A 16,598-nucleotide genomic window follows, 5' to 3' on the forward strand; every position below is an offset into this window, starting at 1 on the left:
ACCTGTTATCAACAAGAGGGCCTGAATGAAGCATATTTGTATACCTAACCCTTAACTGTATCCCACAATATCATAATAAAAAAATATTGATTTTAAAAAAATTATAACTCATAAGCCTATGTTAAAAAGCAAAACCACTGGCCTTCTATTGTAGTCTTTCTGTAAAATCTATGTTTGAAAAATTAATCATGTTTAAAATGGCAATTTGTTTACATAAAAGTTGAAATATCCAGTTTTGAAGGAAATAATTTCTTTATTATGTGGTACTTTTAACAATCGTATCTTGTGAGTTTGCAAATGATTACAACCAATTGTGACTAATCCATGAGTGACTGTGTAGCAAAGAGTATTTCTTTATAAATGGTATCTTGTGTTTTATCCCCAGAGCCAAAAACATCACAAAGGCTTTGGAAAAGTCCCATGTCTTGAATTACAAACCTTTGTATATTTAATGTTCTTGTAACTTCATGCTTTTCAAAATAAAATAATAGTTTAAAGCTCAAAAGCATTATATCCAATAACAAGTGAATTAAATGAGTTGACATGTGGTCTCCTATTGTCTATTAAAAAAAAAAAAGCATCCTCCTTGTCATGCAAGGAGAGTGGGGGGAAAACAAACAAACAAAAAAAACCCACAATGGTTGTACCCAGTCACATCTAACAAAGAATTAGAATATGTTGTTCACTTTCAGCAGAACAAGCAACAGTAGAGCCCATTCTGCCCCTGAAACTGCAAAGTGACTTGATTTGCACCACTGCATTGCTTCTTTACAAACCACTACCACAAGGAAAGAAATACAAAAGACAGTTCACATGTACAGATGTATCACCTCATGGTAAGAATGTGCTCCTGAAAATAGAGAAGGCTCTTCAGCTTCTGAAAGCAGGTTAAAACATACCTCTTGACTGAGAAATGGTTAATTCTATGTTGTCAGGAGAATTCTGAATCATTCTAACAGCCATGTTGAATGTGAAGCCCTCCAGACTGATGTTATTCAGAGCTAGGATCTGTCCTCCTGGAAAAGTCAAACATGTCAATAATCCCATCAAGGAAATATAAAGGAGTGATTCCTTAAAGTAGCATCTCTGGCAATTTAAAAAGAAGATGTACCTGGTTTAATCTTTTTAGCTTTTTCTGCTGGTCCCCCAGGTATAATAGAAGATATAAAAATGCCAGTGCCATCTTGGACTACATACTCGCCCTCATTAATGACAAAACCTGTAATCCAAGATGATATTTAATAATAAACAATATTTAAAGATTTTGCGGTTCAGAGAGGTTTGATTATTTGTTTGAGATCACACAGCTACCAAGTGTCATTAGCTGATATTTACTCCCAGGTCCTCTGATCCTCAAATAGAGGATACTTTCTCCTCTTCCCTGATACATGGAGAACAGTGGATTGCTCCCCATTTGTGAGTACAGCTAAAGTTAGGAACACAACCTACCAGTATGCACTAGATTCTGCTCCTGTAGATAATCAGACACAGAAAAGAAGTGGTGTTAATCAAGTACCCTGTCTCAGTGTCTTGTTTCTTACATAGATTGGGGGATCTTGAAATGTGTTCAATATTGAGAGGTGACAAAGATTGACTATTCTTTTCCATCACTAAGAATCTAAATATACTAGAGAAAGGTTGTTACATTAAGGAAGAAAAAAATTTTTCTATACCTCAAAAAATGTCTCAGGCCCAAAAGTTTGAAACAAAAGTCTCATTGCTCTTTAGGGTTAATTAAAGTAGAACTGATCGCTGAAAAGGGCAAATTGGGAGAGGAGGGGCAGGAAAGGGGAGCAGAAAAGTCCAAAGAAAAAATACACCTCTCTGATTTGCCCAGTGGTAGAGACATGTGAGAAACCCTCTTACCGAAACCACGATGTGGATCACGTTTCAGTGCCACATGCACGATTTCTTGGCCTGGTTCAGCTGTAAAGCTCCTCCCCCTATTATTCTGCAACCCTAGGTAGAATTAGAGCATCACATTATGTTTTTCCCTCAAGTTATTTGGAACTTAATACAAAAAGAGTGTTCCACACACATATGCACACACACATTCTCATGCACACACCCCAGAAAACATAGTTCAAATTTAATGCCCCAGCAATATTAGGAAAGAACCACTGAACACACACCTCCAATGAGCCTCACTAGGTCAGTGTCAGTCAAGATTGGGCTTAAAAAGGAGAGGCAAGGGCAGGGTGGCCCACGGTGCTTGTTTTTTGTATGACTTAACTATAGCATTTTTTTTCCTGCATTGGTCTTGGGACAAGAGAGAAAGTGTGCAGAGATGTACTTGCTGGCAGTGAAAACAAAAATGAAACTAAAGACCAGAGATGAGACAGAAAAGCTTTCCCAACTCAGGCCTCTAAAAATCAGCAAGTGATGGGATCTGCAAGCCCAGCCTGTGTTCCCTGGAGTTCTTCCCTAGCTTGTGGTACCCAAACAGAACTCTGAGGCTATTCCCAGAAAGCTGGAGTCCTGAGGTGGACACTCTAGACCTTGCCACAGTACATGTGGGAAAATCCCAAAATGATGACCTGCCAATATCATCTTGAACCTGGAAGACAGTTCATGATAAGAGTTGTCAGGTAATATTCCAGATCCAGCCCCCAGGCTTCATGCTGATCAAGTGTGAATATTTTCCCTAGTTATAAAGTCTCTTTGTCATAACTTACATTCAACTGGGAACTTTCCAGGTGGATCCATGACAGAGGGGAATACTATCTACCTTGCATATATTTTCTGATAAATACTGGGAAGTGATATTCTGGCCTGCATGAAGAAGCATATCTAGAATGGAATGTGCATTTTTCTAAGCACACCACTCCATAGTAGATATTCTTTTTTCTGGGCCACAGTGCTGTGATTTTCTTCACCAAAGCTAACACGTTTCCAGTCAAAGCCAAATGTTGACTCAGTCCTCTTCCCAACCATAGGTAGTTTTGAAAGCAATAAGAAAAAACAGGAAGATTGTGACTATTGTCTGGGAAGTAAAATGAAGTGGTGGCAAAAAATGTAATACAAGTTTCCTATATAAGGGCTTCTTTACTCCAAATCTGGCCATGGCCTGGCTCATACCTGCATGCATGCTCTGAACAGGCAGCCCAAAGAGGGGGTCACCAGTCGTTGGCTTCTGAATCAAACAGGTGCTCTCCAGCTGCTCCCGGCCAGTGTTGCGGCTGCAGGAAAAGGCAGTAAGGTAAGATAAAGTACCCTAGGAGGCAACTTCTTAGCATTTCTGAGTATGAACAGTGACCTGGGGAAGGTAGCCTCATGTCCAATTATCCAATCTTTAGACCCATAAAGGGCTGATCTTGTTATCAAGAGGACACCAGGAAGAATGGTATTAGGGTCTTTATGTCTCAGAGAGGACACTGGGGTCACTCAGACTTCATATGAGCCTTCCGGTATTTACCTTTGGGTAAATATATGACCCTTCAAAACCTCCATTTCTTCAACCACAAAATGAGAATTACTTCTATTTCCTAGGCTTGTGATGGCACCAAAACAAGACAGTAAGTGTAAAGCCACCAGTACTCTTAGTAGGTCCCAATGTCTTGCCATTTGCTCTTGTTTACAGCTGAGGGCCTTCATCCAAGTTGAGCACACTCCAAAACCCCACCTACTATGTCCTCCTGAGGGCTCCACACAGTCACTCATCTGCTTGGTCCTTGCACAGGCTTTTATTGTGTGCCCCCCAATCATACCATGTTGCAAACAAGCATTCATGCATTCAACTGGCCTTGGCGGCATAAGCAACATTCTAGTAAACAAAGAATGTTCTAGGACTTAGGTAGATAATGAATCAAGTGGGGATTCAGTCCTGGGGATCAGTTCTGCACAGAAATAAGGTATACTCAGAGATGAGCAGTGTCAAGAGTGAGAAGGAAAAATGGAAGCAAAACTGTGGGTCTCAGAGCCCTGGAAAAGGCCAACTCTGAGCCTCAAGGATCGTCAAACATCTGAGCAGATTTCATTCGCCTGTGGTCTCCCAGACTGTCTTCACCCTCAGTGATCCCACATCCACCCCACTGCTTCCAGCAGCTGGCTCATCACAGGGGATGCTGGCGTGGGCAGCTTCCGTGGACCCTTTCCCCGTGTCCTCAGAGCTGTGACACTAGAGGCTCTTGGCACATAGTTTGGCAGTGTTCAGAGGGGCTGGGGTCAAAAAGGGAAGAACAGGGGAGACAGCAGAGAAAAGCTGGTGAAGAGATGAGATGTAGTACAGAGCGGCTCTTTGGAGGTTAGGAATGAATGAGGCCTCATTCTGACTTTGCTCTTGTTTGTGCTAGGCATTGCAGCAAGATCACTCTAAGCTGACTGAGAATCCATTCAGTGTTAGGCCTGGGCTGGCAAGGCATTGGGGGTAAAACTGTGAGTTGGGCATGATCCCCACCCTCTGGTGGCTCCCAGTCTGCTGTGGGAGGTGGAGCAGATGCCTTTCACATCAATCAAAGAGCCCAGGGAAAAGCATCAACAGATTCTCATGGGTTCAAAGGACGAAGAAATCCCAGAAGCCTAGAAGAAGCCAAGAAAGGCTACAAGGAAGCTTGTAGCCCATCCTCCAAGGATGAGTGGGCCTTTGGGAAAAAAAACAGGGCTTTTCTGTGACTGGGTTTCTATGGTCCATATGATCTGGGCCATACGTGCAACAACTTATTGTTCAAAAGCCAATGACTGACCATCACGAAAGGATGAATTGAATATGCTTCCACTCATATGAGGTATCTAAAGTAGCCACCTTCATAGACAGAGGGAGAATGGTGATTGCCAGGAATTGCAGGGAAGGGAAGCAAGGAGTCAGTGTTGAATGGATGTAGAGTTTCCATTTGGAGAGATGAAAAGGGTTCTGTGAATTGGTGATGGCAGCAACAATGTGAATGGACTGCATGCCACTGAACTGGTTGGGATGGTAAATGTTATGCTATCTGTATTTTACCACCTAAAAAATATATCCATTTAGTGAAAGCCTTTGCATGCCAGTCTCAGAGCTGAGGATACATCAGGCACAATGCTGTCCTCAGAAAGTTCTATTTTTTTTTTTGAGTTAGAGCCTCATTCAGTTGCCCAGACTGGAGTGCAGTGGCCACTCCTGGCCACCGCAGCCTTGACCTGCTGGGATCCAGCGATCCTTCTGCCTCAGCCTTCCAAGTAGCTGGAACTACAGGCTCGCGCTACCACACCCGGCTAATTTTTTGATTTATTGTAGAGATGAGGTCTTGCCAAGTTGCTCAGGCAGGTCTCAAATCTGCGGGCTCAGGCAATCCACTCACCTCAGCCTCCCAAAGGTGTGGGATTACAGGCTGAGCCACCGAGCCCAGCAAAAGTTCTATTCTTAACAGCACAGACAGATAAAAGCATGTGGGCAGGGTGGTGGTGGTAGGGGACACATGAGACTGTCCTAATGGATCCAGGGTGTGGAGGAACCTGCTCTTTGGGTAAGTCTGGAAAAGTTTTATCAAAGAAGTGACGTGAAACACATGGCCAATTTCTAAGTGCAGGAGGGTAGGGCAGGAGTGGTACCTCAGGGTTGGCTCCCACTGGCATCTCCATTGAGGAGTGCTGAGTAAATAACTGCTAATGAATGGCAGGCAATGGGGTCCCACCTCCTCAGTGTCAGCACCTCCAGACAGTCCTAGGACACATGCCCCAGGTTCCAGGCCAGCAGCATAGCCCACACTTTCCCACACAAATCCTGTGCTCGCCAACTCTCAGCCAGTCTATGGGCATCATGAGGTGGGGACCTTGCCTGTCCTATTCTCTGTATCTGTCCTCAGCACCTGGACCAGGGATGGCATACAGTAGGTACTCGAATAATTTTTCTAGAAAGAGTAAAAAGGACTTTGCTAATGGCGTTCTTCCCTCCCTCTGAGGAAGCACAAACACTACTTGTCCCTAAAGATCTGATGCCACATCCCCCACACAGCCTGTCCCTATCCCCTTGCTTGGAAGTTGCCTCACCCTCAAGGGAGCCTAATGCTGAGCCTGTGTCTGCCTTACATGTTTATCCCATTCTGTTCCCTGTAAAAGGGTTTCTGTTCCTAGAGACTAAGGGGAAGGCACCAGCATCAGGCCACTTACCACAGACTCAGCCCAGGTTCAGTATTTTATAACATGGCTTAATTCCCTGTGGCCACCCAGGACAAGGGTGGAAGCTGAGGCATGGGTGTGTCAAATAACTTGCTCAGAATCACACAACACCAGACAGCTGGGCAGGTATCGATAACTGACTTCTATGACCTGGAATTGCTTCAGAACCCTGAAGGAGCCCTTCAGGAATCATCCTTGCACCATGCAGAAATGCTGGATGTCTTATCCTCATCACTGTCACAGCTCTCAACCCACCTCAGACTCTGACCATAGCTGTTGAGGGTGTCTCCACACAAGTTCAGGCTCAGCTAGTGTTGACAGTGTCCTGCCTCGCATGTGGTTGTATTTCTGCCCTACAGCTTCTTGCACACTTTAGGAGCCTTCTCCCCACCTCCACTACTCCCACCTTACCCCAAAGTATTGAAGAGTCAAGACCTCCCACAGTCTTCAACCAGAGGGGAATGACTGCTGGAATGCAGTATCCACTCTCATGTCCTTCAGGCAGATGATTCAGGAGGTCTCTAGACACTTCTCAGTGGAATTGAGCCCTGGTTGCTCTCAACAGCCACCTGGATGAACCCCACCACCACCAACCTTGTCATCATGACTTTGCTGCCTTCCTTAACTCATTCTCCCACTCACTCCTTCTTCCTGGCATCACCTCCACAAAAACACACCTGCACCCTATTTGTCTCAATTTGTGCTTCTGGGCAGGGACTTTCAGGTGGCCAGGGACTCAAAAGGCATGTTCTTAGGTTTTCCAAGGGTTACCAGTAACTTCTGAAGTGAGTTATCAAGGATTGTGAAAAAGTGGCATTTGTAAACTCAAATTAGAGTAACAGAATTTACAGAAGGCTCCAATTCAGCTTCCTTTCAAGGCCAGCCACCACACAGTGCTGCAAAGCCCCTAATGTGCATGACTACTGGCAGGTCACTGGAAGCCCCACTATCCTAAGGAAGGATGCTCTGAGGGCAACATATTCTCAAAGTGGCCTTTAGTAAGCCACAGCTTCTTCTGTGTTTTAAACAATAAAGTGCTACAAAGTACCATTTGTTTGGGTGACAAAAGAAAGATTTTTACAAATCCTTGGACACTCTTACATCAAGAAATAGAGTCTATTTCTGCTCCCTTTGAATCTGTGCTGAGTTGTGACTATTTTAACCACGAGTATGGTAGAAGTGATGCCATGCTAGTTTCAGGCCTAGATTTTAAGAGGACTGACAGCCTCTCCTAGGTGCTTGAAGTCCAGCTGTAATGCAGAACATTGCTGGAGACTCCACATGGAGAGGGCCCGAGACTACATGGGAAAAGAGAATCATCCAGCGAACACAGCATTCCAACCTTCCTCACCAACAGACCAGTATGTGAGTAAAGTCTTGGATCCTCCAGACTAGTCTAGCACCTGCTGAATACCATGTCATGACTCCAGTCCATACCACAAGAAGCACAAAAATCCTTCAACTAAGCTCTGCCTGAATTTCTAACAGAAAATTATGAAGGGGAATAACAATACAGTTGATTTTGTAAGCCACTGTGCTTTGGGATAGTTTGTTTCACAGCAGTAGATGCCCAAAACTATTTTGTTTCACCATTATTGATTTAGCTTGTGAAGCATAGCGATGCACATTTGCATTAACAGAATTTGGGGCAAAAATTTTATAAGTATTGCTTTAAGATGATTAGATAGATACATAGATACATAGAATTTCAGTTCAAATGAATCATTCATCCCCTCTTGCTGAAGTAGATGTATAACTCATCCCAAAATATAGCTCCTACAGCAACCTGCGTTAGTCATATGCTGCCTGTGAATCTGTACTATTTATATAACTTGCAATGCAAGTGCAATCCAAGTTCTAGGCTATTTTGAAATTTATGAATCATTGTTTTAGCATGTCAAGTTGCATTTATAAGCTCATTACTTTCGCATACAAATTTAAATTACAAGCAATTCATCAATAGGGAAGGAAGCATAACGTAGAGGTTAGGAGTCCAGGTTCCAATGCCAGTTGCAACTGTTTAAATCCTAATTCTTCATTTTCCTTTCCTGTGATATGGGAAGAAGAAAAGATACTTCACAGAATTGTGAAGATTAAGTTGGTTGATGTATACACATGCTTAGAACAGTATCTGGCTCAAGAAACAGCCAAATAGGCTTACTGCAACTTGTTTATTTGTCTTCTTCAATTTCATATGATCACCTAGTCCTTTCTCCACCAAAAGGAGCAGCACTGTAGAAAGAACAAGATATCTGTCCTAGCGAGTTTAACATAAACTTAGCACATAGCACTTACCCAATGAACATACACTTTCCTTAGACACCTGACATCCTCTAAACAATTTCTTTAGGTACAGATGAGTGCCAAGCACATGGTAGTTTGGGCCCATAGAACAAATGTACCACACCCACCTGCCCCCAAGGGCTTCTGCCCCAGATTCCTTGCTGGTTTCCACGTTGAAGTTATCCAATGAGGTACTCAGCAGGCCTCCTGCTGCGCCCTGCAGCCTGGGTGCCAACAACTCATTTTCTGAATGTGACAATCTCTGAATCCAAATGAGAGGCTTGGACTGGACTTGGTGTGCAGGACTCAGATTGGCCATTTGCACAAACTTATCACGGTCTGAATTTGGGGAGAAAAAGATAAACGTACATAAGAATGATGCTGGATCCACGGCCCTTGTGGCCAAAACATCATGGGCCCCAGTCTCTCTTCCCCCTTTCTTTTTCTGCTGCTCTTTTACTGCATGTGATTATCCCTGAGAATGCAAATTTTCCTAATTAACACTTGCTAATGAAAGAAACCTCAGAAACAGAAGAAGGAAGTGACAAGATGCTCTCCCTCCCCCTGTAGCCGACAGGACTCCAAGCCAAGGAGCCTGTTCTAATGCTGCTAACCCAAGAACATTTGTGGGAATGTCAGGCTCCAGGACAACCTCCTGTAAAATTAGCTGCCCCATCCCCTTCTGCTTTCTGCTTTCACAGATCTGTCCTCCCCAACATTGTTGTAACAAATGGGTCTCCAAATCATCTGGGCTCCCAAGATAAGGCTCTGCCCTGTGAAGTATAATCTTTAATCTCTACCAGCGTTGTTTGCCCTCGTAATGATATTTACTGTAAGATCCTGTTTCCTGAAATATGTATGCGATATATCAGGCTTCCAGGTTTGACACCACCCTTTCTCCTTTCATGCAGAAAGGTTCAACAAATGACTCTGATGAAGTCCTGTACTTGAGACCGTGGATGTGAGTGACTCTTCACTTCACTATTCATATTGTTCATTGAAAAATTGGGATTTGATGATAGGTTATTTAAATTAATGAGGTTTTACACAAAGCCGAGTTAGTATTTTGAAAAATAAAAACGATGACTATATTCTGACCATCTGCGCCTTGTTAAAACCAAGAAGGAAGGAATGGTTGGACACCACATGGTGATGGAGTGACTCCTGTTTTGTGTGTGTGTGTGTGTGTGTGTGTGTGTGTGTACACGCACATGCACACATACACACCTAAAACACACTGAAGTTCCTCCACTGCAAGGGTATCCATGGGCATATATTTCTTTAGACTCCCCTCTTTTTCCTACAGTGATGTCTGGTTCATTGCCATGGCTGTGCCCACTGAAAAAGCTAGCCTTTAAAAAATACTTTTTGAGAACTTTCTGTGTGCTTGAAACATCATGGTACCATCACTCACATACATTAGGCAAGAAAGAATGGAGGAAAAGAAGTAAATTGAGTATGGCCTGGGGCTTTTGCACAAAGTCTTACACCAGGGCTTTGACTTGTTCAGACACATAGCAACAATAGTAACATCGACATCATCTACTAATATTTGCCAAATGCTTATTATGTGCCAGGCACAGTGGGAACCACATTATCTGCATTGTCTCACTTAATCCTTATAACAACCTGGGCAGTAGCTATTACTATATCCATTTTACACACGAGGAATCTTGGAGCAAAGAGAGAGTTGATAATTTGCTCACAGTCCCAAGGCTAGTAAGTGGTAGGGCAAGACTCCACAGTCTATGCTGGAAAATGGGGGTGGCCAAGGACACAAAGGCAAAGATAGCCTCAGAGGAGATTTGTTTGAGGTATGCCCAGCCTTCTGTTCACCAGGTTCCAAATGGAAGGTGACCTTAGACTTAATCATGATGAATGTTAATACCCACAGGGAAATATTCTGGGTAGAGACAGTGGAGGCAGGGTTCTTAACTCAGAGAGATTGAGTGGGTTTGAAGCAAAACGGTACAAAGATTGGATTTATAGGAAGGTGTTGTCCCTTAGGAGCAGGGGGCTCACTGAAGGTACCGGGGATGAGAGTCCCGAGGGGCTGTAAGAAGCTAAAGAGCATCAGAAAACTGAGGAGGGAGGTCAGTACAGGACAGGGACCACTTGGTAAGGTCAGGAAGTGAGGCACTGGATGTCAAGCACTTAGCATCACAAACTCAGCAGGCAGCTGCAGAACTGGTGGGGCTAGTGGGGCTGGTGGTGAGTGCTAGTTTCATTACTAGGCCTCAGCTTCAGGGGGTTGGTTGGGCAAACAGTGGAGGGAGGATCTGTTAGAAGGTAGGAGAACCAAGAGTTGACAGCCTTTCAAGAATGGAAGGAAGGGTTGCCAAGAATGCCCCAAAGCCACTGGCAAGCTAAGGAGAGTTTCTATTCCCTGGCCATAGGCAACTCACAGCATAATTTTGGCACCAGGGAAATAACTGACAAGTGCCTGAATCTGTCTAGATGTCAAAGGCTGAAGTCCAAGTGAGTTTCATTCAGTGTTTCAAGGGCACAGGAGACACTCAGAGCCAAGGGCCACGAGGTAAAAAGAGGCAGGATGAGATCCTGGGCTGCTCACTGTGAATCCGTAGAGCCTTGTGGGAAAGGGCTGAGCAAAGGCCTGTGGGCCCCCTTCTGCAGGACTGACAGATCCTGCCCAATTTAATCCTAAAATTATTTACTTGTAAAAACTCAATGATTTGCTTTTCTCCCCAGGGAACCAAATATAACTATGAAGTAATATGCTTATTGAGATAATTCATAGAAGGATGACTAAGAAACACTTGGAAAATGTTCAACTTCTCAATAATCAAAGAAATCAAAATAAAACAGCAGTAAGAATTCATTTTTTACCTATAAAATGAACAGAGATAAACATAATATCTATTCCAGCAAAGTTGCAATGAAACAGGCAGGATGACACTGGGCTTGGATGTGGCACTTGGGAAAATAGCAATGACCTTAAAAATGCACCACCTTTTCTACCCAACAATTGCACCTCTGAGATCTAGCTTAAAGAAATGATGTGAGATATCAAAAAATATTACTTCCAATAATGTTAACGCAATATTATTTGTAATGTTGAAAATAAAAAGCAAACTGAATATCAAAAATGGGAAGGATTAAGTAAATGACAGTATTTCTACACAAGTCATCCACCCATTCATTCAAAAAACCATGTATTAACCACTTCCTGCTTGACACACATCTGGTCCATGCTGGAGCTACCAAGGCAGTCACTGCCCTATGAATCTCCCAGTCTACTATGGAACTCCCAGTCTACTGCAGACTGGAGACACACATAATCCACAAATAAAAGTGGCTAAATAATATAGGGGAGAAGACAGAGGTCTACACAGAGGAGGGAGTGGTGCACTCGACCTCAGAAGTCACCTGGGGGCAGTCAATCAGGAAAGCCTTCAAGAAAGAGGTCATCCTTAAAACCTCTTTGTAGAGAATAGGGCTTATCTTGGTGATCTGAACCTGAAAGGGGTTAGGAACAGCATTGTAGACAGAAGCCATGCTAAGCACAAAGCCCTGGAACCTGAGCCTCCTGGTTGTACTCCGCAGCCCGCAAGCCAGAATGCAGAGGGAAGGAGTCAGGATGAGAAATAAGGCAGGGTTTGGGGCCAGATTGGGGAGTGCTTGACATGCCATTCTACAAGAATTGTGGGCTTCTTCCTGCAGAGAGCCATTAGCCAGTTTTCAGTATGGAAGAACATGATTGGATTGGTTCTTTTGAAAGGACACTCTGAAGGCTGAGAGAGGGACAGTTGCAGGGGTCATGAGTCCCTGCAGGAAGCCCACTTGAGAGCATTGAGGGGCTCAAGGGCCATCTAGTTCATAATTGTGTGTTAAAACTTGTGGATTGTAGCTTATTTTGAATGTATAGTGAAACTTGTTTTTAAAAACTCAGATGTATGCTTGCTTTCCCACCCAAGCCCAGTAGTATACTTTTGGTAAATAAGTTCACATACCAAAAGAAAACCGCGGAGCCGCGGTGCAGACCCTCTGGCACCGTTTCCTGCTCCACTCCCCTAGTAATCTCACATTCCAGATGTCCCAACCGGTTCCACCCTGCCTGCCTGACCGTTGATGGTCAGCCCGGTCAGCCGCGACCCGCAACCATACAAACCAACCAATCCCAAACGTCCCCGTACCCATTAGGAGAAATTACCCAATCATGGAAGAACAAGTTTAAAGTTCTTTCCCCTCCCTTGTAACTGTGCATATAAGCTGCTTGCTGCTCTGGGACAGGGCTCTCAAGCTCGAGCCGCTGTGTCGGTTTCAGTTTGTGCGCCCAGACTCGAGCCTGAATAAAGAACCCCGTGTGTTTGCATCGGAGCTGGCTCTTTGGTGGTCTCTCGGATTTAGAATTTTGGGTTTAGCAGCATTTGATGACAGAGGGGTGGGACAAGAGATGCAGGGAGGGTGGATATCTCATTTGAGCAAGGCAAAAAGCATGGCAGAAGCAATTGTGGGGGGGAAGAGATCAACTGTGGGTGTGCTGAGCTTGAGGACAGTATGCGATCATCAGATGGAGGTGGCCAGTTTTCAGTTGCATGCAATCATTGAAAATGGTGACAGCAGACACAGTTTCTACTATGAAGAAATATTTTTAAAGGCAAGGAAAAATTGTCTAAAGTAGTCCTTTTAATGCAAATAAATGTTACATTCCTGAAAACTCCTGAGATGCTAGAATTTGCAATTTAAGAAAAACAGTCTCTTATGAGCAAAACTGGCCTAAAAGGACTAATTTTGTAAGTGAGTTTATGGAGTCTTTATAAATAGTTTACAGGCACTGAAACTAGGCAATAAAAGCAATATTGATGGTGTTTCACATGCTGTTCTCAGCAATAGCAGGTAAGTCAGTTATAATTAATTTATATTTGTCATCTCTAGCTCCCTGGAAATATCCTAAAACCTCCCTGTGATTTCAATGAAATGTTTATATGTTTATCTGGCTCTGCTGCAAATAATATGCTACCTTTATGTTCTGTGTTTGACTCTGCATCCGAAAGCTCAGCAACTTCTTTGTTTCCCAGTTGATCTGAACTCCTGGGCTAGCCCCCAGGACCCAATGACACAGCTCTCACATAAATTAGTTGACACTGAACAAAACCCCCATAATAGATGACTGTTGCTCATAGTAGACTGTTTTCTCAAACTGCAAATTCTAGTGCCATAGTAGGTTTCAGGAAGCAAAGGCTGTGTTACTACTTTCACCCTGAGCACTGAACACCAGACATCGAGCTAGAAACATTACACACACTATCCCACTGAAGTACAACACAAATCTACAAGATGGCCTGTATGTTCAAATGAGGACTTTAAGACTTAGACAAGGGAAGTGAGCTGCCCAAAGTCACGCAGCTAGTGAGTGGCACTCTCCTAATTCTATTGGGCTCAAAAGGCCACGTTTCAAGCCAGTGCTTCCCAAATTTTTACGTGCATCCAAATCACCTAGGTTCTTTTTTAAATGTTTCAATTGGCCTGGGATGGGCCTGGGTGCATTAGTACAAATCCTATTTGATGTACATGCTGCATATGCAGGGACCAAGCTCTGAATATGAAGGATGTAAACCAACACATCATAATGTCCCCTTGTATGACCAAAGAACTAATGCTTGGAGTTCAGCAGCAACTGTGATAAAGTCAGTTCTCAAAGCCAAGTCTCTCTAGCACTAAAGTTCATGTTCTGGCTGGTTATGAAATGCCATAATGCAGTTTCTGGGTCCCAAGAGCCACAGGTTCAAATTTTACTCCCTTCACCAACCAGCTGGCACATTACTTAACTTCTCTAAGCCTCAATTTCCTCCTCCCAATATTACTGGTACCTGCCTCACAGGACCACTTGGCAATTGCAGTTTGAGAAAATAACTTATTATAAGCATAAATAATATAATTCATGCAAGCACTTAGCATAATGCCAGGGTAAAGTAGTAATAACAACAGTAAACAGCTCTGTAGCGCTTCCTAAATGCTCAATAAATATTAACTAGTCTTTTATGATGTTTGGCCACATTTTAACCAACAGTTTCTTTCTTAATTATATCAGTAATACATGTTCATTGTTGAAAGTTTAATAGATATTGAAAAATATAAAGCAGAGAAAAGAATCATGCCTACATGACTAACTCACAAAAATAATAAGTAATATTTTGGTGCAGTTCATGCCTATATTCTTTCTTTCTTGTTTTATAGCACATTAATATTAACCAAATTAGTATCATATATCTATATCTGTGCTCTCCAATACAGTAAGAACATGTGGCCATTTAAGTTAACAAAAATTAAATAACATTAAATATTTAATCCCTCAGTTCTTTTTCCACCTTTCAAGTGCTCAGTCGTGTGAATAAATGTGAGACTGAAAGGGCCAATCCTTCAAGATGATCCCAAGAGGCTAACTGGATCTAAATGTAAAATACAGCCAACTGGCCACTTGCTGACTAGAGGTCACACAAGTACTCTGAGTTTCCTGAAAACACACACCTCTATTTAACTTTGGGATAGTTGGAGTTCAGCTGAACCAACCAATCAGAGCTCACTTGTCTTGACCAATCAGGGCTCAGCTGTATCAAACAATCAGAACTAAACTGCATTGAACATTCAGAACTAAGCGAGTTTGACTCCTTCATCTGTAGAAATGGGCCTGATTGGGAGATTGGGTGGAAATTTTATAAATGCCAAACCTTCCCTTCATTTTATACAGAAGGCTGCCTCTCTCCAGTTTGCAAATTGTTCAGTAGAATAAAGTCTTTTTCTTCCAAATCTCTTTCTGGAGAACTTTTGTTCACAATAGATACGTTGCTAGTGCCTTCCACACTGAACAGTGCAGATATTTCCATTGTTGAAGAAAGTGCTAAAAATATCTGAAAGTGTCATCAGACAGTGATAGATATGGTCTCATACTTGCTTTTTTCTCTTAGCACCATATCATGTACAGTTTCACACGTCATCATTCTCCAAAAATTGATTTTACTGTCAAAATTATATAGACTTGCTGTGATGTATTTAACCACTCTTTTATTTTCAGATGCTTAGAAGGCTTCCAAATGTTCATTTTAATAAATGATGCCCAGCCTGGCTCAGTGGCTCAGCCTGTAATCCTGCGCCTTTGGGAGGCTGAGGTGAGTGGATTGCCTGAGCCCGCGGGTTCGAGACCCGCCTGGACAGCGAAACCTCATCACTACAATAAATCAAAAAATCAGCTGGGCATGGTAGCACATGCCTGTAATTCCAGCTACTTGGAAGGCTGAAGGGGAGGGATCACTGGAGCCCAGCAAGTCGAGGCTGCAGTGGCCGGGAGTGGCGACTGCACCCCAGTCTGGGTGACAGAGTGAGACTCCAACTCAAAATAAATAAATAAATAGAGTCTGGGGCAAGTTGGCAATGGGGCAGCTCTGTCTGTGAAACTCTCCACCGAGGAGAATGCAAAGAGACTCTGATTCTCTCCCAGGAGGTTGCGGATCCCATCGTCTGCAGCCTATTCTTCAAACAGAGCTCGACAGTAGACTTTGCTGAGACATCGCCAAGGTCTGGGCAGCTACTGTGGTGAGTGTGGCTACCGCCCCGGCCAGCAGCCACTCCACATTGCACCGCCAGTGCCTGGAGCGAGCCACGGCCTCTTCCGAGGCACTGGAACTGCCGGCGTGGCCTCCTCCGAGGCGGTGGAGGCACCGCCAACCCCCTCTCCGAGGCGGCGGAGGCGCCACCACCACCCCCGAGGTGGCGTAGGTGCCGCCACGCCCCCCCGAGGCCGCTGAGCTGCCGCAGCCCCCTCTTCCAAGGCAGCTGAGCTGCCACCTTCTCCACCTCCTCCAAGGCAGCCACCGCACAGAGGCGGCCATTACATATCGCACCACTTGTGCCAGTGGCCCAGTCACCACCGCTGCCACTGTTGCCTGTGCCAGTGGCCCAGCCACCACCACCGCTGAAGCAGGCATTCCACATCGCACTGTCAGTGCCTGAGGGGCGGGTGAGCAGCTGAGATAAAGACCATCTGGAGCGAGGGATAGCATCACCTGCTGGCGATTCAAGCCCACCACCAGCAAGCGCTGGTCCGAGGCCTGGGGACCGAAATTGCAGCCCCCTGCTACTGTTCCACCGAGTGCGTGGGAGTCTCAGGTCTCAGCTAGCTCCCTGGCTACATCGTCTCTCATCATCACCAAGCCACTGGTCACTCAGGGAGGCTCTGGACGCCTGCCCCTCAGAGACACTGGTCCCAT

At 44.2% G+C, this 16,598-nt stretch overlaps 1 protein-coding gene across 1 annotated transcript in view; it reads right to left on the bottom strand.

The window, feature by feature from the left end:
• Positions 1-899: 899 nt before the first annotated feature.
• Positions 900-16,598, bottom strand: part of LOC103268135 (FERM and PDZ domain-containing protein 2-like) — a gene marked incomplete at its 3' end in the record, with an annotated part of 99,589 nt that continues 83,890 nt past the window's right edge. The window contains exons 16-20 of the mRNA XM_008065687.1: positions 8,502-8,712; positions 3,079-3,179; positions 1,867-1,959; positions 1,112-1,219; positions 900-1,016 (exon numbers count right to left, since the gene is read on the bottom strand). Of these exons, the coding sequence (XP_008063878.1) occupies positions 900-1,016; positions 1,112-1,219; positions 1,867-1,959; positions 3,079-3,179; positions 8,502-8,712 (630 nt within the window). The remainder of the gene's footprint in view (positions 1,017-1,111; positions 1,220-1,866; positions 1,960-3,078; positions 3,180-8,501; positions 8,713-16,598) is intronic.

The sequence above is a fragment of the Carlito syrichta genome, unplaced genomic scaffold (assembly GCF_000164805.1).
Source record: "Carlito syrichta isolate Samal-C Ts95f unplaced genomic scaffold, Tarsius_syrichta-2.0.1 Scaffold103930, whole genome shotgun sequence".
In the NCBI taxonomy this organism is placed as follows: domain Eukaryota; kingdom Metazoa; phylum Chordata; class Mammalia; order Primates; family Tarsiidae; genus Carlito; species Carlito syrichta.